Source organism: Crocodylus siamensis, chromosome 3, assembly GCF_052110815.1.
Source record: "Crocodylus siamensis isolate JL-2025a chromosome 3, ASM5211081v1, whole genome shotgun sequence".
In the NCBI taxonomy this organism is placed as follows: domain Eukaryota; kingdom Metazoa; phylum Chordata; order Crocodylia; family Crocodylidae; genus Crocodylus; species Crocodylus siamensis.
This window is the reverse complement of record NC_143397.1, coordinates 225,602,204-225,628,982: the sequence shown is the minus strand read 5'-3', so window position 1 is coordinate 225,628,982 and position 26,779 is coordinate 225,602,204. Positions and strand designations below refer to the sequence as shown.

General features: G+C 42.5%; 1 protein-coding gene across 4 annotated transcripts in view; it reads right to left on the bottom strand.

Moving 5' to 3' along the window:
• Positions 1 to 467: 467 nt before the first annotated feature.
• RIMS2 (regulating synaptic membrane exocytosis 2) overlaps positions 468 to 26,779 on the bottom strand; it is an 899,878-nt gene continuing 873,566 nt past the window's right edge. For 3 of the 4 annotated variants that reach the window (XM_090040478.1, XM_090040481.1, XM_090040479.1), the window contains 5 exons: positions 7,406 to 7,547; positions 6,234 to 6,346; positions 5,417 to 5,518; positions 3,860 to 3,999; positions 468 to 3,379 (listed from right to left, as the gene is read on the bottom strand). In XM_090040478.1, coding sequence (XP_089896604.1) covers positions 3,161 to 3,379; positions 3,860 to 3,999; positions 5,417 to 5,518; positions 6,234 to 6,346; positions 7,406 to 7,547 — 716 coding nt within the window. In that variant the 3' untranslated portion in view covers positions 468 to 3,160. Of the gene's footprint in view, positions 3,380 to 3,859; positions 4,000 to 5,416; positions 5,519 to 6,233; positions 6,347 to 7,405; positions 7,548 to 26,240; positions 26,543 to 26,779 lie in introns of those variants that run through there. The other variant, XM_090040480.1, reaches the window with a different exon arrangement.

The following is a 26,779-nucleotide window of genomic DNA, read 5'->3' as shown; positions in this document are numbered from 1 at the left end:
ATTCTACATAGTGTATGTTTCCCCAGTTCTCTTATGAGAATGTCATGTGGGACTGTTTTCAAAAGTCCAAGTATATTATTCCCACTCCATTCTTTTCATCCACCAAGTTAGTTCCTGTGTCAAAGGATGATATGCTCCAAAAGAGTGCTGTTTTTCTGAGATATTAAGGGATAGCTATTAGGGCTGTTAGAAGCTTTGGTCACCGATTTGATTCGGTGGAGATTCTGCCCAATTCGGCAGCCGAATCTCCAAATCCAAATTGTACAGTTAAAAGTTCGCTACTATAGCCCAACCACAAGAAAAGTTCTATTTCTAGCAACTCACTGACATCATTATCCTGATAATAATAGTTTTATTGATCTTTTATTTTGTAGTGTGATAATCCATGAAGATCACATCAGGAATGGAGCAAATCATCCTGCTTAGGAAAGAGACAATGCATAATGTACACATTCTGTAAAGAAAATGTTTTATTTAAAGTGTTAAATACCATCACCAGAATGAATTTGATTTACATTAGTTGGTGTTCATTACAGGCCTAATCTGCCATTTTTTTCCCCCAACTGTAATTCCTTTTAACTTTTAAAATGTACTATGTACAAGACAGCAGTGATCACTGGAATAGTGCTATTTACATGACTAAATCATAAGTAGAGTTGCAGACCTGAAAATAAAAAAAAATTACATTAATTTTTAAAATAAATACTGCATAATGACAAGTATGTACAAACCTTCTGTATGGTCACATCCTTCATTTTAAAAATTAGAAATAATTTATATAGGAATATGCATACAAGAATGTGTGACCATCTCACAGTATCAGAATGGTTATGTAGCTTTTGTTTTAATCTAGGGGATATTGTCTGTATGTTTTTTAATATCTATTTGTTGCTGGTACATAAGTATCTAAATTATTTCAATAAATATTTTTTATTGGTCTGTTCATTAACTTAACATTGATCCATTATATAATCTCAGGATGACAAGACACAGTCTTGATGTATATTATATTGCACCAAAACGTAAAAGGCATTTTAAGTGTTATCTATTGATGTTTCTGCGCTCTTATGAGGCACAGACAGTTTTCTAATGGGAAAAATAGATTTTGAAACAAAATCAGAAGAATTCTGTTCTGTATGGCCTAAATTTAAAGATAAATGTTATGTATATTTTAGACGTTATTGCAAGGTTTCAACATTAAACCTTATGTATGAATTAAAGACATACAGAGACCCAAAAGAGGGACAGTTTTCATTAAATGTTAGCCAGTTACATTCCCTTTAATTAGAAGTTAATGAGAAATCTGAATGTGCAGCACCACCCAATGGTAGTAACTGCCTGTTACATTAGAGACAAGTATTTTGAGATCTGTTGACTCTGCACTGAGGCTTTTGGTGATGGTGTTAAATAGCTGTTCGATTGTTAATATTCAAATTTCTTTAAGGCGATTACAAATGAAAGTTTGACATTTTTATGGCAGACTGATAATCCCTAATTGTCTCTGCCATCACAAATATTAGTTCATTAAAAATTGAACTTTACAGCAGAAGAATTATTAGTAGCAACCTTTGCTGTTTCTTATATGTCCAAATAGGTAGCAATTTATTTGTCTAAGTGCAAATGAAACTGTTGAAATTTAGCTAATGGAAATCAGACTTCCAGTTCATTTTTTTCTCTCTCCAAAACCTTCAAGAATGATCGTTCAACCCTTGAATGAACAATGCTGGTGCTGAAAACAAATTTATTGAAGACATCTTACAATGGCCACATGATTCCAGTATTTTGCTGTAGAATTCAATTTGAAGGTGAGAAAAAATGAAAATAAGTTACCATGCACTGTACAATAAACTGCAAAAAGTTCAAATATTTTCTTTATCAAATACATGCTGAATTACTTTAATGTACTCCCAAGCCATGTTGCAAAATCCTTTTCAACATGCTTGAAAAAAGTAAGTTCTTAAACAATATTTTTCTCAAAGAATTCAGGAATGCAGAATAATCTGCAACCCTGAACCAATAATGGGGCATAAGAGTAAGAGTAAGTCAAAAGGTAGCTGTTTTGAATATGATAATCCTGGGAGATGGGAAGGGGGCAAAAAGCAAAAGGAAAAGGAGTTTGGGAGGAGAGATAGAGAAAGAAGGGAAAAGAAGTGTACAATTTGCACATAATGTTGAACTTTACAAGGCTTGTACCTTTTACATTTAAATAAATTTAATATATTACACTTATTCCTTGTCACATAAACAGAATTTTAAATATTTGCTAGAAATAATTTTTTATTTTTAATATACGTCTGCAAAAACACAGACCATGACTGGTTTAAAGAATGATAAACGTGGTGTGTCTTTGTATCACCCTGTTGCATTCTCTCCCCTTTAAAACCATGCACTAGTGAAATTTATTTTTAAAAATAATATAAATTGTTGAAAATGGCTGATTTATTCTTTTTTTTTTTTGCAAGTTGCAGCCCCAAGAAAATAATTTAAGTGTTCAGCTAAATCTGTGTCCATGCAAAAAAGTTTCTTTAATTTCATACAGTACAGTATATCCACAGAATTTATTTAGAGTCCATTGCGTCTGGGGTTTCACTGTAGCAATAGCGGGAGCTATGAAGCCTGCCACTTTAAGTCTTGAACCTTTCTAGTATGAAGTGTTTGCTCTGGTCATAAATGACTGTTCCAAACAGCAGCTGACTTTTCTTTTCCAGCGGCTTTACAGTCTTCCACTGTTCTTCTCATGTCTGCTATTCCACTGACTTGTAACATGGCTTCATGGGAGGGTAAATTCCATTTCTGTGGCATAACCAAGCTTGGGGGGGCAGATAAATAAAGAAAAGGGAGCAACAAAATAGATATGCCATTGAAAGGGGCTTTTGTTGCATGAAACAGATTGATTCTTTTAGTTTAATCCATGGCTTCAGATTGGACCAAAACTGAGCGTCACTGAACTCCAAACCCATTAGTTCTTTATAGCTCCACTCCTTCACCTGAGGGCCTTCTTTAGGGCACAATGTGTGCAACTTCCTCTGAGAACACAGGATCGCTTTGTAGCCCTAGAAACAGGCTCAGAAGACACAACATTAAGCATGCAGTGTTACCAGGGTTTGCGACCTGTAAATTTTTTTTTGTAACGCTGGTTGCTATGACAGTTTCACAGCTGCTATGAGCGAGCATAAGAAGGTCCTGTTGAACTTTCAAGAGATGATTGGGAAGCTCTTCTAGTGAGAGGGGCTAAGGTTGGATCTACTAAGGAGGAAGGGGGGAAGAGTTTGAACCACCCAATCACCATATTGGACAAGTCCAGTTCGTCTAAAAGTATCTGTGCCACTCCCATAAAAGATTTGTGATCCATACGTCCATAGTCTCCCCAAACAATTATCTGTTGGTAAAGAAAATAGAGATTTCAGCATCAAATAAGAAAGAGTGTGATCTAATGCAGCTAATTCTTCAGATACACCCAGTTACTTATTAAAAGATAAGCAATTCTAATGGAAGATAAATTTTCACATGATTTAGCTTTCAATCTGTTATAGTGGTACAGAAGTAAATGTAACCCGGGCTGTAAACCCATGCAACTGGATAAAAAGGAAGCAGAAAATTGAGGTGTACTGTGAAATGGAGCCCATACATTTGGTATAGGTGACATATACTAGTTTGAATATAGTATTAATATGCACAGAGCACCTCTTTACTGGCTAAATCATCAATAGAGCGTAACAGATTGCCATGGTAGCAATTTGCTCAGTAAGGGTTTGAAATAGAAAGACTCACAGAATAAGTCACAGAAGAACCCTGAGCTCATTCAGTGACAATACAAGTGAAACATGTTCAGAGGCACAAGAATATTCATGAAAATTACCTGTAAAACTTTTCCTTGGGGACTTTCTTCAAATGACAAAAGTTGCTGGTAAAGAGGTTCCAGCGTTTTTCTTGCTACTTTTGTTTTCTTTTTGGCTATACAGACCCCATTTTCTAATAAATACACCTTTACGTATGGTGCTTAGGAAGAGAAAGAAGAAGAAGAAGAAGAAGTGAAAGGCAAATGCAGACTTTTGCACACTAGCTTCAATATTTAATACTATAGAGATCTGTCATTTTGTACATAAATACATTAACTGTGCAAGGCTTTGCACATAGTATTTATTAACACTTATTCCCATTTAACATGTTTGTATCTTTTGGATAACCAGCCTTCTCTACATTACTCCCTTATTTGTAATCTATATTTGATAAAACAATTCAATTTTTTGAACTGAAACGATACTGGCAATTCTTCAGCATACATGGTACTAAAAAGTACTACATGTCCATTTGGTCCATTTGAAAGAGGAATAAATTATTGGAAAGCATGCACTGACTTTATTGAGTTTTGAAGTAAGCACCTAAACAGTTCTTTTGAAATAATGTACAAGGGGAAAAGTTATGCCCCTGAAATGCTATCTATTCTGGTAGGACAGCCTGGTGAACATACTTCCAAACTGTTCCTTTTATAAGCAGCTGTATACAAACACAGTAGGACAATACACTTGATAAAGAGAACACAATAAGTAGCATGTTCCTACCTTTTTCAAGGTGGGGACCTATTACAATGATTTGATTAATTTTCTCCTCTCCCACAATTACTTACATCAGGCCTTTCCAACTTCTGAGCAGCCGGGGGTCACACCTATGTGAGCCGCAGTCCCAGTGGCTACATAAGGTGCAGGCCACAGACCAAGGACTGCTAATGGCACAGGGCGGCACACTCAGGCTTTCTCTGACAGCCCAGCCTGTTCCCTCCCCACCATGCACAGAGCCAGGCAGCCTGGCTCCATGCCCCCTGGGTGCATGTGTCAGACAAGCAACTCAGCTTTCCACCCCCACTGCAGACACAGAATCCCCCTTCCCCTCTTGACCATGTAACCCCCTACAGTGTAGGCAGCCCAGCTCCAGCCTCCCTCATGCACAGCATGAGGAGCCCATCCCCATATCCTGCCACACCACTGCTTCCCCAGCCTGCCAAGGGCAGGGGCAGGACATAGAAGCCAAAAGAGGGTCGGAGAGCCTGAAGAACCCAGCTGTTGTGGCAGAAGCAACACTAGGGTGGGGGAGGCAGTGACAACCGTGACAAGAGCCTGTAAAGTGCATACTAACCCTTCAGGGGTCACTGAAGCCACCACCTGTTGAACAGTCCTGACTTATAGCTTCAAAACAGGTTTAATTTGCTATAGAATAATTTTTGTCCCTATTAAATTGCCTAGAATACATAACCACTATTTTTGTGAAGATGGAGTTGAAAATAAACACTTAGATTTACTGTAGTCTTTAATACCAGCTCCGTACTTTTTTACAACTATATAACCCACTACATTTTCTAGAGAACTTCGTGTTTTAGCATAGTATTTCTATTCATGTAAATCAGATAGTTTTTTCTTACCTGGCAGTGTCTTTGAACCTGGTTTTACAACAAGGCCACGGGCTCGTATTATTTCTACCTCCAACTGTCCTTTTTTGTCCATCATTCCTACCTGGATATCACCTGAAAAAGAAAATCTCCATGAATTGCAAATGAAAAATATCCAATTCTATTATAACTTGTGACATTATTATGTAATTAATGTGTGACAATTTGCATCCTTCCCATGAAATGAAAATTTTCAACAAGGATTTAAATAATCTTTTATAATTGATGTTATGACTTGTACTTTTCACTGGTACTATACATGCTCACTTGACCTTTCTTGGAAGTAAATCAATTTTCTCTTTATAAACTTCTGTGAGCACAGAGCCACTAAAAGTACAGTTAGAAAATGCATTTGTACTAACCAGCACTTTAATACTGACTGAAAAATGCTACATAAAGGTAGACAAGTATTAAAATATCCATTTTACAGACACAGAAACAGAGAACAGAGATAAAGGTATAAACGGTCAAAACTGACCCTCTAATTACATTTTCTAATAAATGCAGACTTTTACAGTGTCTCTGTATTTCAGTGTCAAACGTTAAGTACCTAGACACTGATTTTAAGAGTGTTGAAAGTCACCAACTTCATCCATGAAATTAATCAACTTGATCAGAAGTTGAACCCAGAGTTCAAGCAACTTTTGGAAATTTGGCTCTGAGTGGGGCAAGATTGTATGGCAAATCCAAGGCAGAGCCAGAACTAAGAACTAAAATCACTTGATTCCCAATTCTGTGTTTTGATAATAAACCAATATTATTATGCTGAGATCACAGGTCGCATGCTTACCCATAGATGGTGTTGCCAGTGTCTGGCGTCCTACAAGTTGGGCAGGACCAAGTCCATCCAGAAAATCACTGAACTGGCTGTCTGCAGCCAACCGCACACCAGGGAAAATCAGACTAAAAGAAATGTATCACAAATTATCAAAAGAGTTTTGGCAGAGATGCTTAAATTTACTCTTTGCTATTTTCCACCCTTTTTCACTTTAGTGACAATGTTGATATGTTTGCCAATCATGTCATAAAAACTTACTATCACTGACAAGACTGTAACAGCTTTATAAGCTACCCTATTGTATTCAAACAGTAGCAACTCAGGATCCCATATAGTTGAATAAGTCAAAGCAGCTGTAACCCAATCGTTCTCTCACTCAGACATTTCTCCATATTCATATGGGCCTAGACTGAGCCAGGCACATAAGCAAGTGATACCTGAAAGCTTGTGAACATTAACACTAAAGTGAAAGTTTTCAACAAATACTATTCACATTTCTAAGGAAAGTTATTCTGTTTCCTTTCTAACTGTATTCAAGCAAGTGAGTGCTAATGATCCAATGATTTATGAAACAGTGAACTGTCACTGAATCTTGCACAATATTAATAGAAACAAATTTAAATATCAGTCATGGGTATAAGTTGTAGCCATGTTGGTCTAAGGACATAGGCACATGAGATTCTTTGGGTAAATCCAATATCTTTTATTAGACCAACTCAAATAGTTGGAAAAAATCTTCTTTACAAGCTTTTGGGTACAATTACCCTTTGTCAGGCAGAGGAAGCATCTGCAGATCAGTATCAGTCATGGGTATTTGAATCTGAAATCTCACTATGAGGCTTGGGAAACAACTCACATTTCAAGCACAAAGCCAGAAATTGCTTTTAAATAGCTACAGGTAAAAAAATTTCACAGAAACCATTTGGCCAATAATAGTTTAAAAAAAAAATCTTTTTTGTGGACAACTGATTAGAACTTTCTACCTACGCAGTGGGCACCTTCCTACCTAGGCAGTGAGCAGTTCCCTCCATGCACTGTTTTATTCAGGGAAAACTCTGTGGGAAAAGAGTTTAAAATAGGAATTTACCCATGCAGGAACTTTAAGATTTAACTCGCAACTTTTATGAAGACCAATTTGGCAGAGAAACAAAAGAGAAGATTATATAAGTAGCAATCTTTCTTACTTTCCTTCAGAGCTGTAGCTATTCATGCTGCCATCTGTAGATTCCCGGCTGGCCTGACGAGTCATCCAGTTTCTCATCTCCACAGCCAGTCCAGTTTCTGTGCTTCTCTGAACTGTGCTCCGCAGTTTCTTCCCACCTGCTTCTGTGGAAAGATAACAGAAAAATCGGTTGTCTCATTAGAACAAATGAATATATTTAGAGGAGGATAATACAGATAAGTAAGTACTCGGTTTGTGGAGAGAGAGACAGTAACAATTTGCAAATACATACCAAATTGTATTTTAAAAACAGTATGCACATAAATTCCAGCAATAGACAATTTGCTAGAAAAATCAGCAGGCTTATAATGTTATAGATCTTTTAATTATATTATTTTAGAGCACTACTGATTTTCATGGCAGTAATGAGGCAGAGAAAGCACATAAAAACCCTTGGATCTTAGAAGCATATGCAGCTTATAGAGGTAACCAGACTTACTACGTGCATAACTGAGTGTACTTAAAAATATAATGTCCTTGGATAAATACATCTCCTCCAACTCTTCCATTAAATTAAAACTTACAATGTCTCAGGAATGCTCTCATGCAGCTGAATTATTGCGTTAAAACAGATGTGGCCATGATTAGTTAAATGAAGTTATCTACTAATGAAAGCAGAAAACAGCAAAATAAGAGTTCTTCTTTAAATTTCTCCTTTTTCTTTCCTTCTCTCTTTTTTTTAGTTTTTTTATCTAGGTATCACACAAGAAATATAGCCTATGCTTAATTTTCATGAACAATCCCTGGTAATTTTTAATTTCTGAAGTAGTAATCAGTGGAAATATATGTAGCATTTAGCTTTAGGTATGAAGACATCCATAAAGATGAACCGATGGACAAGAGGGAAAAAAGCCCTAATGAAGTAGGAATTTTGATGTGATGATTTGTTATTGGGAATTCTGATCAAGTCCCAGACGATATAGAGGTTGTCAGCTTCAGCCCCAAAATTTACAATGGAAGGAACGTGAAGCCTGGACTTCCCTATTCCAAAACTATAGGTATTCCTTTCCAGCCATGCCTGAGATGCAACGGTATCTTTAAAGCCATACAGCTGTGCAGGAAAGCTTATATTCCAGTTTTGTGTACCTGTTTTGTGAATAAAGAAGTAGAGCCTATAAATTAAGGCTTTTACTTGTCATCATTACAGTATACATGAGCAACAACAGAACTATTCACTTTACTGCAAAACCTGAGCCACTTACCTCATTTTTCTCTAAACCAAAGCTAATTAAGAGTCAATCCATCAATATAGAGATAATAAACATACAGGAAAGAAGCTAAAAACTTGATACTATCTTTGAAAAGCAAGGGGGAAAAGCCAAAAAAAACCCCCATTCATTTATCTCTGCTTGCACTGTTCCAAGTGTCTGCTGTGTTTATAATTTAGATTAAACTAATGGAAACTGACAGCTCACTTCCAGCACTGTTCCCGATCTTATCAAAAATCCAATCAATTCGACAGAAACAAAGATATATATTTTACATAGCTACCTGGCCAAATAGGCATCTTTTGCACATTGTGTTACAATACAATCCACATAAAATGCACACAATACCAAAGCCATGTTTCATTAGGGGACTAGTTATATTGCATCTTTTGTATGTATTCATTACACCACTCTGCTAATTTTTGTTCAGTTTTGGCTTTATTGCAGGTCATTTCCAGTTCATTGTTGTAACATTCTGACACAAACATGACACATCACTTCCATGGTGCAAGATTCAACACAGCAACTAGACGTCTTTAGAACTCATCTTTATTATGTATGCAGTTAAGACCAAGCCTAAATGCTTTTACCTGAGTAGATAAATATTAGTTAGTCACGTAAAGACAGTCTGTACCAACTGGCAATTCTAAATCTCCACACTTTAGACTCCTCAACAAAACTGACATTAAAAATGAACACTTATGTTGCACAATGATTTGCTGAGCAATTAAAGCAAACATACAAAAATCAGCAGACCAACATCAATTATACAAAAATCAGCAGACCAACATCAATTCTGGGCTCAGCAACACTTGTTTCACCTGCTGTTTTGAATGTTGCTGTTGTAGTTTCTGATTTTTAAATATTCTTCCTTTCCCACATTCATTTTATTTGAGACAAGTGGTGTTGACTCAGATGAGATGGGTCAGACGGATGGCTGGAAACAAGGTGCAAATTTGCTATACCAAACAAAAACTAGCTTTCAGCTCTGGATGGATACAAGTTCCTAGTTTACAATGTCTGACCCCTCCCAAAGCCTTGGGGTGAGGTTGGAGAAAGCTGTGCGCACAAGTGCTCAACAGAAACCAAGCTAGAGCTGTTTTATTATGATCTCTGCCCTTTCAGCTGCGTTGTGGCTAGTCACGAAGCTTATGCTTCTTGAGTACAAGAATATAGATGAAAATTTAAAGGGGAATATAGTTGTTTTTAATAAAGATATAAAGGAAAGCGTCAACTGACAGATATGTCTCTTGTATCACTGTGTCAGGGAAGCAAGAATATGTTTGGCATAAACTCTTTTAGCATAAATTGAATGGTGTTGGGAATGTCAATACTTGATTCCCTTAGGCACCACAACTGGGGAAATGGAGCTAAATTAACTAGACAGGCAATCTAATAAGACTCACACAACTCATCAGGCTAATTAAAAAAGGACAAGTTTTTCTGTGATTTATGAACTTTGTTTCATGAAAATATGAAAAAGTATTAAAAATACTAAACAAATCTATTAGTATGAAAATGCAAAGCAATTAAAGTAATATTTAATGTTAAAGTATAGTGTTGATCTAACAAACAGTGTTTGAGAGGAGCCAGTTTAGATTATTATTCAGAACAATGTATTATATAGTTATGTTAACTTCACATACAAAGGGAAATAATTTTTTTAAAAAACTTTCAAAAACAAAACAAGGTAGAAATTAGAAGATTTTTGCCTGGGGCTTGCCAAATACATTGTTATCCCCTCAATATTTCTGACTATATTACTATACTTTTACTAAAGAAAATTGAACATGGCATCTATTGAAATAAATTGTATCTAACTGCCCTAGAAATAAGCAATATGTCATGTCTGTGTTGTAAAATACAGCACAAATTATTAGAAAAAAAGGAGTTCAAATTCTTGTGGCCATATAGTAGAGTGGAACAAATTACCAGAAATTACCAGAAATAACTGTTTTGGCATTTATGAGGGCACATTCATTCTTGTGGTTAATCACACTTTTAATATAACTAATGTATTTACTATAAATAGATTTAACACGACACATTTTCTAAAACTGCATGCAAAATTATTTGTGCCTACGTTTTCTTATTGAAAATCATCCATAAACTGAATGCAAGAGAAGCCTAGATGAGGCTGATTTGAAATTGTAACTCATTGGAATATATTCTTGCCTGAGATCTGGAACCTGTCCAGCTGAGAACCCCCCAGTGGGAGAGGGGAGCTGTTCGCTGATACAGAGTCATTTGCATATACATTTGCAACAACTTCCTTGACTCCAGCATAGAAAGACAGGTGCAGAGAAAGACAGTTTTACAAGTAGGAAACCATAACCAATAGCTTGAGTACCGTCAGCTCCCACACTAAGCAGAATCTAGCCAAGGGGTGGGCAAAGCCTGGCCCGTGGGCCGGATCGGGACTGTAGCAGACTCAATTCCCATGGAGACCCCAGCAGTGGTGGAGCTGTGACAGTGCAGGACCAGGATTTCAATGGAGACCAGCCCCATAAGTCCTGGCAGGGCACCCATTTGGGTGGGGAACTGCTCCAGGGCTGGGATCTCGCGGTGATGACAGCATGGTCCAGAGCCAGGGCAGAACCGTGACCTGCTGACAGCATGCCCTGGGCTAGATTTCATTTTGTAGCAAGAGAGGGATTTTTTTCTTTTTCTCAGAGGTTTGTTCTATTTCACCCCTTACAACAAACTGGAAACCTGGTTCATGGTGACTGATTATGGGCGCTGAACTACTGACAGTAACTTCATTTGAATGGAACACAAAATGGAAGTCTTGAGCGCTTGTGTTCATAAAAGTTCTCATAATATTTTTGCAAAAGTAGAGATGCTAACTGAATTTTCTGACCAAAATTCCAATGATATTATGCAGTTTTTGCCTGTCTGGAATCCCTCTGCCATCTGGATTAGATTATCATCATTAATAAAGAATGACAGGTCTTCATGTTGCTTTTAAGACATACCAAAAGCCAACAGAGACCAGTTCAAAATGATTTACTATCACCTTATCTTCATTTCCTGTTCTACAGAACTGTCTAATATTATGGAACAATGTTAAACAGCTATTCTTGCTCCTTATACAGGGCCAGGGAAAAATGTCTGCATGCATACATATATGTATCAGAGAAAATCACTACATGATTTTTTTCTATATAGAGGTTGTACACAGTGGGGCAAAACTCCTCCAGATAATAGATTTACTACCAGCACACTGGAAGTCAACCAGAAGGAAGAGCCTTCCTCCATGATGTTACCTCCGCAGGAGCAAAATCAAAGGTCTCTGTTAGCTTGAGGAAGTGGGAAAACCTACTCATTGAGATTGACATACCTAGTCATTGAGAGTTTCGCTGTTAGGCCTGGTCCTATTTGAGAGGAGACCTTGTGTCGCGGGGCACTCCCGCACCCCGCTCCTAGGGAGGCTCAACCCCGGGAGGGAGAGACGTGTAGCAGGGTGCTTGCTACTGGCATTGGTGATGCAGATTTAGCTGTCAGTCAGCAGGGCAACACAGCCGGGGGTTGCCTAAGCAACTGAGTGGGTCAGCTGACTGAAAGGGGGCAGGGCCTGGCCTTTATAAACAGCCAGGCCGAGGCCAGAGTCAGTTCCCCTCTGACAGGCTGAGAAGCAGGAGCTCTGCTGTAAAGCAGAGCAAGGCAGAGCTGCCTGAGTGCTTGAGCATCCGTGTGTTGATGGGATGGAGAGGCCTCTATCACGGAGGCTCGATGGAGAGCCAGGGTGGCGCGGAATGTTATAGCCGGTAGGCTGATTTTGTGTTACAGCCGATGGGCTCAGGGCTTTATGTCTGTTGTTGTGATGTTTGTGTAACACCGGAGGACTGGGTGAGGCTATAAGGGGATGGTGGAGACCTCATTAGGGTCTCCCCAGTGATGTGGGGTGTTCCTGGCACCACAGAGGGTGCAGTGTTTCGGGGTGTCCTAACCCCAACCCCAGTGGGGCAGTATTGGAGAGGGCCCAGCTGGGCAAGACCCTGGAGAAGGGTCTGGGGCCAGGTAAGGCTTGGGCTGCCTGAGCCCCAGTTGAGAGAAACCTTGAGAGGGCATAGTATCTGGGTGCCAGAGGGAAGGCACAGCAGTGTGGTGCCGGGGTGGCACTGCATTTGGGGGTGTGTTGACCCCAGCCCTGCGTGGGTGATAACTGGAGAAGCCCGAGCAGGGCATAAGACCCGCGGGGAGGGTCAAGGGGGCCAGGCACAGCTACACGCCACCTGAGCCCCAACCACGGGAAGCGCGGGCGACGAAACCCCAGTGTGGGGAACCTACCGCGGAAAGCACGGGCGACGAAACCCCAGGGGGGGTAATCGGAGCGTGGGAAGCACAAGACAGAGACCCCAGTGTGGGCAAGCACAAGAGGTGCGAGCATAGGCCCCAAAGAGGCGTGAGTATACAAGGCCGCGGGGAACACGGTGAGACAAGGCCTGAGTACGGGCAATGGGAGACAGGCCCCAGTGGGGCACAGCCCACAAGGGAAAAGCCCCAGGGGGCGGGGGGGGGCAAACCCATTGAGAAGCCCGAGTACAGGTGAGTGCGCGGGTAAGAGCCCAGTGAGGGCGGACACACGGGTAAGAGCCTGGAGAGGGCGAGGTACACAGGGAAGTCCCAGAGGCAAGCCCGGTGAAGGCGAGCACGTGGGTAAGAGCCCGGTGAGGGCAGACGCGCGGGTAAGACCCTGGAGAGGGCAAGCCACCGAGGGGAGTCCCAGAAAGAAGCCCCAGGAGAGGGCGCGTACAGGGAGAAGCCCTGAGAAGGGAGCAAGCCCATTGAGGAGCCCGGTGAGGGCGAGGGGCACGTACAGAGAGAAGCCCCAGGAGAGGGCGCGTACAAGAGTGAATGGATTGAGCCCAGTGAAAGTGAACATTAGGGTGGAGGTCTTTGGCAGGACCTCTAGGGAAAGTATATAGGCAAGACGTCCGGAAGAACCGCGAGGCTTGGGGTGTGCTACAGGGGAGGTAGGAGGCACGTGTAGCCCATAAGGCTGGGGTGCATCGGGTCACTCCTTACAGGACGGACCAGTACAAACTTCAGTACCGTGTCCAAGAGTACAAGGCAGCCTCCCTTAACCTAACATAACAGCGAGACGTGGCGGGCGAGACTGAGGGTGCTAAACAAGTGGTTTGGCACGGTAGGGGCACTAGCGAGATCACGGCCGCTCCTAGGTCCCACGCCGTGACACCTTGCTTTACCGTAGGTTCCTTTAACAGACACGTTCTTTCCATAAGGGAATCAACATCTAACACAGCTCTTGACAATGCCAAGGAGTATAGTACATTTTAGCCTCCTTTGGGGAAAATGACACTATATAAACAAAGGAACAGTTTAAAATAAATTTATCAGTGCAGCACGGTTAGTTTCATAACTCAACCCCTTCCTATTTTCACAGTTAAATTGCTGCTGGCCTTAAGAAACTCACTGCTTCTTAAGGTGCAGCAACTGTAAACCCCACAATGCAATCACTAGTTATCTAAGAGAATCTAAATGAAACAATTAATAAAGCAATTATGCCATATTGTAAATGACAAAAATACAGTATTTCTGACCTTCAGGCAGAAATATATACTAAAAGGAAGTTGTTTGCACTGTATCTTTAGTAGCTTATTAGGTCAAAATAAAATAAAAACATCCCCACTGAGGGATAGAACACTTCCTTAAATCTCTGCCTACATATCTGTGGAGTAATACTGCATACATCATTCTGTAAAAAAAAAACAGAAAACATTATGACTGCTGACTTGGGAATATACTGATTTTGAAAACCACTCACTGGGGAAATATTCCAACCTAATATGCATGAGATGTTCAAGTCCAGCCTGATTTCATATGCTTTATTTTCTTGCACATTATACGCCTCCAAATAAAACATGCACTTTGTTTGGGAAGGCATAATGAAGAAAAAAGGATTGGCCATGGGTGAATACTGATCACAAAGAGCAGGGGCACAATTGGTTTTTCAGGGTCACTCACCCTCCTCTAGCTGCTCAGCCAAAAGTTAAATTTTTAACCGTCTCTTAGTCACTGCTGATTTGGTAGCACCCATGACAGGATTAAAACTTTAGGCCTAACACTGAAGAGCAGACTGTCCCTGGAGCGGACTCTGCTGGCTGGAAGTTAGGCACAGCCCATGGCAGCTATTCCAGCGTCTCTGTGCTTCAATTCCAATGCAGAAATCAGCTACTTTGCTTAAAACATATCCCCCAGTTTTGTAGGGCTAATTTTTGGAGAAAAGCTGCATGTAAATATGAAAGTAAACATAGTAATTTAGAAAAAGATCAGAGAGAACCGCTAGTATAAAACATGCTAAAGCTAATCACAATTTATGATATGTGTTCTTTCTCTTGCTACTAATTGTGTAACCTTGTTATGGTTATTACTTCTTTGTACTGTTAAAGCATAACAGTAGGTCAGGCACTGAAACCAATGGCATGGATTATATATTTTAGGACAGCAAATTTCATATTTAGGACATAAGCAAATTCAAGATTATTAAAGTTATCCTAATCCACTTTTATTTCCAAACATACATTTCTTGCTAATCTGATATACAGAAAACCCTCAGTATTCATGGATTCAGCATTCGTGGTTTCAAATGTTCGTGAATGCCAAACCTGCATTTTAAATACATTTTAAACACTTACCAGAGCTCCTCGGGAGCTCCACGCTTGCTGCTGCTGGGCTCCTACCACCGCCACCAGGCTCCTGCTGTCACCGCTACAGCCGTGCCCCCCCCCAGCCACCGGGGACACTGCATTCATGAACGCTGACTGCATTCATGAATGCAATGCCCTTTTCACAGATTTTGCCATTTGCGGAGATCATGGGAACATATCCCCCACGAATGGCGAGGGCTGCATGTAAAGAGAGGTACACTTCTTCACAGTAAATCAAATCTCCTGGGTTATTTTCCAGAGCTCCCTTCTCCCAGCCAGCACAATTTACACACCCTCCCATCTTTACATATTCAGACTAATATTCTCAAACTGCAGACAAATCTGACTCCCCATTGTTTTGTAGCTGAGCAATCATCTACACCTGTTCACAATCAATGTAAAATGCTACCATATAAGAACGTAGCATTTTCTATTCACTTTGCATTCTCCGTAAACAGATGTAAAATGATGACAAAATGTGAAAAGCAACAGGAAATCAGGCCTACCTACAAAATATTAAAGTCCTTTAAAAAATGAACGAGTTATTATAAGGATTAAGATCTTATTTTATAAATGCAAAGCACAGATTTTAGGGGTGCAAAGATTTTTTTGCCTGATAGCCAATTATTAACCAGTCGTATCGGCTGATATCAATCTGAAAATCAATTTACAGGACTGCAGCCTGGCAGTATGGAGACCAGTGCCCTGCTGTAAGTCCATGGGTGTCAAGTGGTGTGGAGGAGGCAAACTGAGGCCCCTGTGATGAGGAGGGAGGGAGTGGGGCAGTGACTGGGGCTGAGGCAGGAGCAGGCACTGCCCAGCCCAGCCCAGCCAGGGCAGTCAATGCAGTCCTGGGGCCGGGAGCAGGATGGAGCTGCAAGTGACTTGCCCAGAGGCATGGGGGGAAGCGGGGTGGGCAGCTCCCCACTGCTGCCTGCAAGCCTCAGGGAACAACGTGTCCCCCTGGATTTGTGCATAGGGTGAAGGCGGGCTGCCTGTTATGAGCTTGGGGCTAGAGGCTGCTCTAGCCTCTTCCCACCGGGAGGGAGGGGAAGGGGCTGGGCAGAGGTTATGTGTGAAGTGGCGCTGAGAGTGCCTATGGGGAGGCACTGAGTGAAGTGGCTATGGGGAAGCTACAGGGAATTTTGGGGTGGCTTTCTTACACAAGAGAGAGGCAGGGGAAGCCCCAAGCAGAGGCAGCACTAGGGGAGGGCTTGGGGGGCTATAGCCACCCCAAAATTCCCTGTAGTCCCCCCCACAGCCACCCCACCCAGTGCTGCTGCTGCCACCACCCACTGCCACCCCGGCTGGGAAGAGGCTGGAGCAGCCCCTGGTTCCAAGCCTGCAGCGGGCAGCCTGCCCTTGCACCGCATACAAATCTGACGGGGCACATACCTCCTCAAGAGGTATGCATAGCAGCAAGAAGCCACCTTCCCTCCCCCTGCCCCATGCCAACCAGCTTTATTCCACTCCCAGCCCCAGGTGGCATTCACTACCCTGGCTGGGCTGGGCAGGACCTGCTCCTGCTCCTGCCCCTGCCCCTACCCACTCCCTCCCTCACCATGGGGGCCTTGATCTGCACCTCCCCATGCCCTTTTGCCCCTCGCAGCCTTACCAGCCCAGACACTGCTTTACATGCTGCCAGACTGCTTTCCTGGCCACACGCATGCTGTAGCTACACACATGTACATGGCATTTATCAGTGACATTATCAGCTATACCCACCCAAAAACTATGATGGCCAATAAAATCATTTTTTCTTTTATTAGCACTGATTCAATATGCCACTGATATATTAGTGCATCTCTAATAGATTTGATTAGGGATGTACTCATCACTCAAATCTGTCCACTACCAGTCAATTCTGACAGAGGTAACATATCAATCATACATAAGTAAAGATAATTTAAGTCAGGGAGTTTCAAACTGTGGGTTGCAATCCCTCTGGGGGTTGCAAGCAACTTAAAAGGGGGCCGCAAATTTCCCAGGGGGTATGCACTGCGGTGTGGGGAAGCAATGTACGGTCGCATGGAGTGGTGGATGGCAGCAGTGGCAGCTGCCGTGTGCAAGCTCCCCACCACCACCATCCAGCACTCAGGGTCACAGTATCACAAAGTTTGAGAACCCCTGGTTCAAGTGATATTTCATTTCCAACTTATATTGTTTATGCATATAGACACTTTATACAGTATAGTCTCATGTCCTCGTTAATAACAATAAGAATTCTGTATAATGTCAAGTTTAGTATACATTCTTTAAACTGTAAATGTAGTACATATTTAGAAAAAATCCTGCCTTTTAATAATCATTTTTTGTACTTATATTATCCAAATTTGCAAATGATATATTCTAAATATTTAACATTCACAGTAAAGCCAACCTCTAGTTAAATATTGTTTATTTGGGGACTGCAAAAGAGCACTATATCACATTAATGCCTGGGCCCATGTAACATTTTTTAAATGATGTAGCAAACATGTTGATAGAATTCACTCTAACTGATATACCTTAGACTTAGAGAGACAGATCTAGGCAAGTTGCTGAATGGCACTACTGGGATCTCACCAATTAAACAGTTCTGAGGCCTCTTTTTGCAACAAAAGAGATAACAAAGGAATAACTATATTATCCCAACAAAAAGAACATTATTTCAACAAACCCCTTTTGCCATAGTTTAATTCTCAAAATTCTCTCATGCTCTAGTGCAGGGCTGACTAACCACCTTATACTGTTATCTCAATTTGAAGCAGTAACACCTTTTACGACTCTGACTATGGGATATGTCTAACTTTAGCTAGCTTGGGTAGGAAGAGCAGCAAAACTCGTGATGGCATGGTGTCAGTCACACAGAGTCCTTGGCAAGTATTCACAAGTGGCATCCAAGCTTCTATAGTCACCACTTCTACTGATGGATGAAGATCCACTATAGATCTCAGAGCCTCTTGCGGCAGATTCTGGAGCCTCTTGGATTCGATCCGAGGCTGAGGTGAGGGGCTGAGAGTCCACGTGCATGCATACATGTGCCCCAGCCCAGCAGGTCAGTCTGTGGGGGGGGAAAGGGACAGGGGCTAGATCAAGGGCCCCATGGTGAGGGACAGTGTTGCAGAGGCAGGAGCAAGGGTAAGTTGAATGGGGCCCTAGCTGGGTGCGACTTACCTGCTGGGGAAGCGTACACCCAAATATTTTTTTCTCCCTATACCTTGATCTGCTCCCCACCCTCCCCTCCCCATAGACTTACCTGCTGGGGAGGGGGCAGGGAGGGCAGCGCACGGTAGGTCTTGGGTTGCTTTTAAATGCCAAAGGTGATCTACTTAAAAAAGGAGACCACTGTTCTATAGCATCACTGCTCTGTTATCTGAGCAAGCTCAGGCATAACTACATGTATAATAAACACATCTCTGGTTATAATACAACCATGGTCCAAATGTCATCTAACACAGACAAAGAAAAAAGGAATACAGTCTTAGAACTTTCTTTGGGCATATTAGAGTCAAGTTGAAGTATACTTGTTGGAGTATCAGTCAGAGTCAAATTGAGTTTATGATCCTGAGAAAAGAAAGGAAGGAGAACAGCAGAGCAAGGACTCTGGACTTCAACTTGCTCAGAGAACTGATGGGCAGGATCCTCTTGGAGGCCTGTCTGAGGGAGAAAGGAGTCCAGGAGAACTGGCTGTACTTCAAAGAAACCTTATTGAGGGCACAGGAAGGAACCATCTCAATGATCAGGAAGACTAGCAAGTATGGCAGAAGACCAGCTTGGCTTAGCAGGGAACTCTTCAGTAAGCTACATTACAAAAAGGAAGCTTACAAGAAGTGGAAACTTGGACAAACAACTAGGGAGGAGTATAAGAGCATTGCTCAGACATGCAGGGATGAAATCAAGAAGGCCAAAGCACAATTGGAGTTGCAGCTAGCAAGGGACATGAAGGGCAAAAAGAAGAGTTTCTGCTTTCTACAAGTATGTCAGCAACAAGACAAGGATCAAGGAAGTGTGGGTCCCTTACTGAACGGGGGAGGCAATCTAGTGAGAGATGATATGGAAAAGGCTGAAGTGCTCAATGCCTTTTTCACCTTAGGCTTCACAGGCCAAGTCAGCCCCCAGACTACTTCACCTGGCAGCACAGTTTAGAGAGGAGGGGAATAGCCAAGAGTGGCAAAAAAACAGGTTAGGGACTATTTAGAAAAGCTGGACGTGTACAAGTCTATGGGGCCAGATGCAATGCACCTGAGCGTGCTGAGGGAGTTGGGCAATGTGATTGTTGGGTCACTGGCCATTATCTTTGAAAATTTGTGGCAACTGGGTCAGGTCCCAGAGGACTGGAAAAGGACAAATATTAGGGGTGCACTGATAAAAGATTTTCTTGGCCAACCCTAATACCCAATGATTAACCAACCATATCTGGCCAATTCTGATCCAATAACCAATATTTAGTAATAGTGCAAGGCATTTTAAACTACTGACATTAATAAACCTTTTTTTTTTTGTTTGCCTTACATTTATAAACACACACACACATTCCTCCTGCCTCTGCCCCCAGTGAAAAAGGTGGCGACCACCTTATTCCCACACATCATCCGCTCACCCACAGCTCCTACCCACAGCCCGTGCTGCCATCCTGGACAGGCGGGGTGGACTCTAGCGTAGACAGTGGTGCCAGGCACTTTGAGGTGCCAGAGCACACCGCTGCCTCAGCACCCATGGGCCCTGTGTAGTTGAGTTCCCATGGCAGCCAGGGAGAAGCTACTTTTGCAAAGGTGCCTAGTACCCAGCAGACCAGAATGCCTCTCGCACGGCACTTTACCTGCCTACGCGCAACCTGTCTCTGCAGCAGCCCTGGCACTCAGGCCCCTGCTGTGTGCACAGAGTATCCCACAACATTCTCACAATTAAGCAGGAACTACAGATTGGGTGAATGGTCTGGAAGGTGGACAAAGCACTGGCTGGATTGTCAGGCTCAGAGAGTAGTAGTCAATGGCTCAAAGTCTAGCTGGCAGCTGGTATCAAGTAGAGTGCCGAAGGGTCAGTCCTAGGGCTAGTTTTGTTCAATATCTTCATCAGCAATCTGGAAGATGGATGGAGTGTACCCTCAGCAAGTTTGCAAATGAAACCAAGCTGGGGGGAGTTCTAGATATGCTGGGGGATAGGCTAGGATTGAGAGACCTCAGAGGATTGGACCAAAAGAAATCTCATGAGGTTCAATAAGGACAAGTGCAAATTCCTGCACTTAGGACAGAAGAATCCCATGCACTGCTACAGCCTGGGGACTGACTGGCTAGGCAGCAGCTCTGCAGAAAAGGACTTGGGGGTTACAGTGGACAGTAAACTGAACATGAGGCAGCAGTGCGCTCTTGTTGCAAAAGGGCTAAGCATACTGGGCTGCATAAGTAGGAGTGTTGCCAGCAGAATGAGGGAAGTGATTCTTCCCCTCTATTCAGCACTGGTGAGGCCAGATCTTGAGTACTGGCTCCAGTCTTGGGCTCCCCACTACACAAAGGAAGTGGACAAATAGGAAAGAGTCCAGAAGGTAACACACATGATTAGAGGGTAGGGCAGATGATTTCTGAGGAGCAGCTGAGGGAATTGAGCATATTTAGTCTGAAGAAGAGAAGACTGAGAGAGGATATAATAGCAGCCTTCAACTACGCAAAGGGTGGTTCCATAGAGGATGAAGCTGGACTGTTCTTAGTGGTGGCAGATGAGAGAACAAGCGGCAATGGTCTCATATTGCAGCAAGGGGGGGGGGGGTTAGATTTGATACTATGGAAAGCTTTCTCACTTGGAGGGCAGGTAGTAAAGCACTGGAACAGGTTACCTGGAGAGGTTGTGAACTCTCCATCACTGGAAGTTTTGAAGACCCGGCTAGACAAAGCCTTGACTGGGATGATCTAGTTGGGGCTGGTCCTGCTTTGAGCAGGGGGTTGGACTAGATGACCTCCTGAGGTCTCTTCCAACCCTTATTTTCTATGATTCTAGGCTCTGCCTCTAACATTCTCAGCTTTCAAGCAGGCTTTTCTAATTGTCTTCATTGGTTCTTCTTCTAGATGTGCAAGTTTTGTTCCAGTCACACTTCTAGTTTGGCTAGAATCCATAAAACTGTTTCTTAACATCGTCTTAAAATGATCTATCTAGCCATCTAGACACCCATCAAGATAGTATCCAAATATACTTGGGGATTGAGGCAGAGCCGTAAACTGCCAAACAAGACCTCTGTCTTGGAGATATCAAGAAAACTGAAATAGTCATGAACACTGGGGCGCTAGATCTTGAATAATGGAGATATGTACTGATTCAGTGCTTCTGGGTACCCTGTAACAACACTACAATGGTGCCCCAGGTATAATTTAAAGGTCATATAAACCCATTCAAAGCAAACTCCCCTTTTGCAGCAAGTGACCCACTGTTACAAGGGATGCAAGGTGAACACCTTCTGACTGACATGAGCTGCAGTTCTGTATTTCTACAGGTTTGCAAAATAAAGCTCTCTCTTTCATATCTGATAGCTTTCTCACAATGGCTGTGTTCCCTTGTTACATTTTCTCCCTTGATCATTTCTACAGGCATTCTCCATAAGAAATATTATTCCTATTATGATGGCCCAAAGCTATTCCAGTTCCTCCAGGAACATGCATCTTCCTCACTGCTGTCTACTCTCGCTATTCCCCTGCTCTTTACAAGAGGATAATTTTAAAGTATAGATTAAGTCTGAGTCAAGATTCTGTTTCCTCTAACAATTGTTATGTAAAATGATTTTTGGTTGTTCTTTCATTTTCCATTTCTGTTTGAATTATCCTATTTATTATTGTGTCCTCCACAGACAGAGGGAAGGGGAGCACCCTATACATAAGAATATGATCTAAGACTTGCACAGTTCTAATCCCAGAGAATTTACCAATGTGTGAGCAATGGCACTGAATTCAACTGGGTTCCTCAAGTGAGTAGTTATTCATTTATTCAAGTGATGCATGAGCCTTATCCTACTCTCACTGTCAAAGTCCATGGTAGCACTCCCACTCTTTTCAACTGGTGTTGGATTGAACCAACTGTTCCAAAAAAGCTGTTCTTGTTCAATGCATCCCTTAGTAACACTGCTCTGGACTCCGATCATATTTTTCTAACTTTCTATAACATTGCATTTCATTTGAAGACATAAACCTTAAAAACAGTGATAAATCTTCTAAGTTAACACAGCTAATTCATACTTTTTTTGGCAAGGGTGCTTTAGGCAGAAGAACATTTTGTGGCTTTTCTAAATTGCCTTTTGTTTTTCAACATACTGGGTGACAGGGAGGCTTTCCAGTTCTTTCTGAATTAATTTACATCTAAAAGGATAATAAATTTTCTCCTGAAATGCTTTAAGCATTTGCATGGAGCCTGTGTGAGAGAGCCTACCTCCTTTAATGTTAAGTTTCATTATTACAGAAACATCATTCCTATAGAATACAAAGATACGTAGGTGAAAACTTTGGCGATTTTCTTCAACTGGGAAGCCATTGTACTTCTAATTCTTCCCTTTTGGGGGCTCACATCTGTGTGGGTGAGGCTGCAAGTAGCATGTCTATGGCTGAAGTTCTGAAAACCCATGCCACCATGCCAATGCAATTCAGAATATGATGCAAAAGTTCAGCATCCAAAGTAAATGCTGGGGGAAAATGTACTACAGGTAAGGAGAACAGAATCTGGATAGGCTCTGACTTAACAATCTTCTCTTCAAAAAAGTGCCATTAATGAGCCAAAACTGTCTGTAATGCTGTTTTTCTCTCACAAAGACATGTCAGGCAGTTGCCATTCTTCCTATACCATTCCTGTACATAAAACAAACATTTATTCTATGACATCACTCTCTAAACGTACCTCTTCACACAGGTGATATTCTTCTGTGCCTATATGCTTGGTGACACACAGAAATATACACTTCTACAGGAATTAGGAAGTTAAATCAATAGAGTTTGGGTGCATGGTTGCCCAGAAATAGCCGTAACCTGTCATTTTTACATCATGACAGAATCTCACACTGTGACACGACGAGCCCCTAACAGAGGCTAGGTACAGACATTCAAAAAGCCTGAGGAGGAATCATCTAAGTTACACGGTTTTCTGTATGCAGCATAGTTTGGGTCAGTAGCAAACAGAACACATGTCCCCCCTTTGGTGGGGGGAGCAAATCTTAGACCAGGTTCCACCGTTTTTAAATCAGGCTGTGTGTGCTGAACATCTGCTTTGTTATGGGTATAGGACTGGTTTTATGCACTGAACTTCTGTTCTATTACAAGTATAGATTGGTTTCTGATCATTTATACCAGTAAAAGTGTAATGTCTAACTGGCCAAGATGTCTAACAAGCTGAACTCACAGAATTAATTTTTCAGTCCTTTGAAATCAATGGAAATACTCTCATTAATTTTAGTTGGGCCAGAATAGTAACCATAAAGTTTGGGTTTGGCAGCTAGATATGAAACTAGAGCACACAGCTACCTACACTTCACTTTTCCTCAGCATTATATGTGATTTAATTTTATTCTAAATATGAATGACTGCTAGGCTTCATATTGCAATAGAAACTACCTTTTCCTGTCAGTGAATGTGACACAGTAATGCTACAACAATTCCTTTGATAAAGTTGCCGTATTGTTCATCCTTTGTTCTATTACTGTATGGATCTCAATTCATGGATCTCTATTCATGCATACGTATCCTGCAAACATTTTTCTTCCAATTGGTCTAACCTAGAACTAGCTTCTACTTTTTTTAGTGAGCTGTACCTTAGATGAGAATAATGAAAGTCAAAATAAATAAGGGTGGCTCTAATTCCGGGGTTCACACAGATCAGTAACATATTACAGTTTATGGAAATATAAAGTTCTCTATATACTGTAAAAGCTGCTCAGAATCTCATATCTTATTTATGTCAATCACAATAGCTCAGCAATATATTTTATTTGTTAAGTACAAACCGAGGGCTAGATTTTCCAGTCTGCTAAGTAACACACAGCAACTTTCCTTGCATGTGAGAACCTGGAGCTGACAGAGACAACTACACCAGGTATTGTGACACAGAAATGTTGGGGTAACACAAGAAAAGGCAAAGTGAAGCACAGCTTTGCTACATGCAGTCCTTCACTGGTATAAATTCCCAGTGATGTAAGTTAGGCTGCCCACCGGTAGGATTTCAATTACACTGGGGGTCAGGTACCTTTGAATGAGCTGCAGTTGGTTCCCATTCTCCAGCCTTCTCCACTACCTTTCAGCACAGCCGAGTCAGGGTCTAATTTTATTTTTCTACAAATTATTTTCATTCTGCTGCAGTTTCACAAACATGGCACTTAACAATTTATAACAATTAATTAGAAATAATAATGTTAAATGATACTAATTTACACTTTGATTCCTTCTGAAAATACTTCCAAATTAGAGCCATACAGACAGAGCAACCATGCGGGTTAGTCAGTTCAGTTCAAAGATATGTAGACTAAGAATACACCAGAAAGGACATTTGTGTGGGTTTGTCATCCTAAGAGGGAGACTTCCTATTTGTATCATTTATCTGGAAAACTCCTGGGCTAGGCTAAGGGTGGGGGATGGGATTGCTCTCAGGTCTCTGGCAGCAGTTTTCCTGAACCTGGTACCTTTTCCATTAAGTGCACCTATGCCAAGCATGAGAGCTAGTGCTAACTGTAGCAAGCGCTGTGTGTATATGTATGCACTTGATATTGAGAATATATGATGTACACATGAATATGCCTGATGCATATTTGTTTATTAACCTTTAAGAAATGCGTCTCTTAATTTTATACTTCTATTGACCTATCAAAATTGACACTTACTATTGTTCAAACCCTTATAGTCTTCTTGAAAAAATAACAACCATAATGCAAATTTGTTCTTCATGTGAAACTGTTAAAATGCCTTATGCCAATCTGTCTTCAGTGAAGGCAGATTTGGTATTGCACTTAAGCACATATGCTTTTTCTGTACCTACACTCAAAACGCTAACTGACTTCTGAAAAAGCAAAAAAAAAAAAAAGCTTGATTTTCTGTTATACTAATCTTGTTTTAATCACAATCAAGTGTGAGCTGGATTTAATACTATTGCTATTTAAGAAAATGCATTTCTATTACTTTTCATGTAAAACTCTGAGGGGAGAACAGGATAAGAGTTTGCAAAATACTAAATGGTGAAGAGACAGTAACTAAGGATTTACTGTCTCTCACACTACAAGATCTAGGGGTCATATAAGGAAACAAGTACGTAGCAAGTTTAACTAATGCAAAAAAGTGTAGAAGTCACCACCACCTGATATTATGGAAGCTGACTATTTAACCAGATCCAAAAAAGGGATTGGACAAATTCTTGGGGGAAAGGGGCTTCATAAGTATTGACCATGGGATTAGTGGTACAGCCTCTGAATGAGACAGTCCTAGACCTTAGCTGCTGGAGGCTGCAAGTGGCAGAGGAACCGGGGCAGCCCTTTGAGCCCCTGCTCTCTGCCACGGGGTGACCCAGCGTACTGGGCAAGATGGACCTATAGTGCCAGTAACATACACGAGGCCACCCCACGTATGCAAATACTGTCGTTGAATTCACTGGACTCCGGACCTCCGCAGAAAGGATCTGTCGGAGTCGGGACCTGCTGGCTTTATCTCGCCTATCCCCGTGCTGTCCAGGGGAGGACGTCAAGCACAGGCTTTAAACCGGATCCCTGCTGGTCTGAAATGGAGGGGCTCAGACCAGGAGGAGGAGGGGAGGCCGGCACTGCCCTGGGAAGCGCCAGGGGTGCCGAGGCCGGGAGCAGGAGCTCGAGGCGGCCGGCGCTCCCGGGAGGAGTCGTCCTGTCTACGCGGGGCCGGCCCCGCTCCCGGCCCCGCGGCTCAACTTCTCGGCGCGCCCGGCTCGGCCCGCGGGGACAGACGCAGCCGCTCACCTCCGTCGTCCTCCTCCAGGGAGTTCATGCAGGGGAAGTAGCCGGCGAGCGCCTCGAAGGAGGCGGACAGGCTGCTGCGGCTCTGCGAGCGCTGCACGCCGCGCGCCCCGGCCCCGGCCCCGGCCCCGGCCCCGGCCGCGCCCTGCCGGCCCATCCTGCCGCCGCCGCCCTTGGCGCGGTACAAGAAGCGCGGCGTCTTGGCGGTGCGGCGGGGCCGGCTGCTGCCCGCCCGGCTGTGCGCGGCGCCGGGCTCCGGCTCCGGCTCCGGCTCGGGCTGGGGCCTCCCCCCGCACGTGGCCGCTTGGTGGGCGGGGCGGTCACGGGGCGGGGGGGCTCAGCCCGAACCAGAGCCCCCGGGCACCTCGCCCGGCGGCCCCGCGAGCCTGGAGAAAGGGGACGGCAGCCCCTCGGTCCCCGGAAGGATGCAGGTCCTCAAGCAATCCATCTGAGCGCTGGGAGAGGAAGGCGGTACGAGTCAGCATGGATCCCAAGCCACGTCTGAGCAACCTGATGAGATGAATGGTTCTGGCAAAAACAGT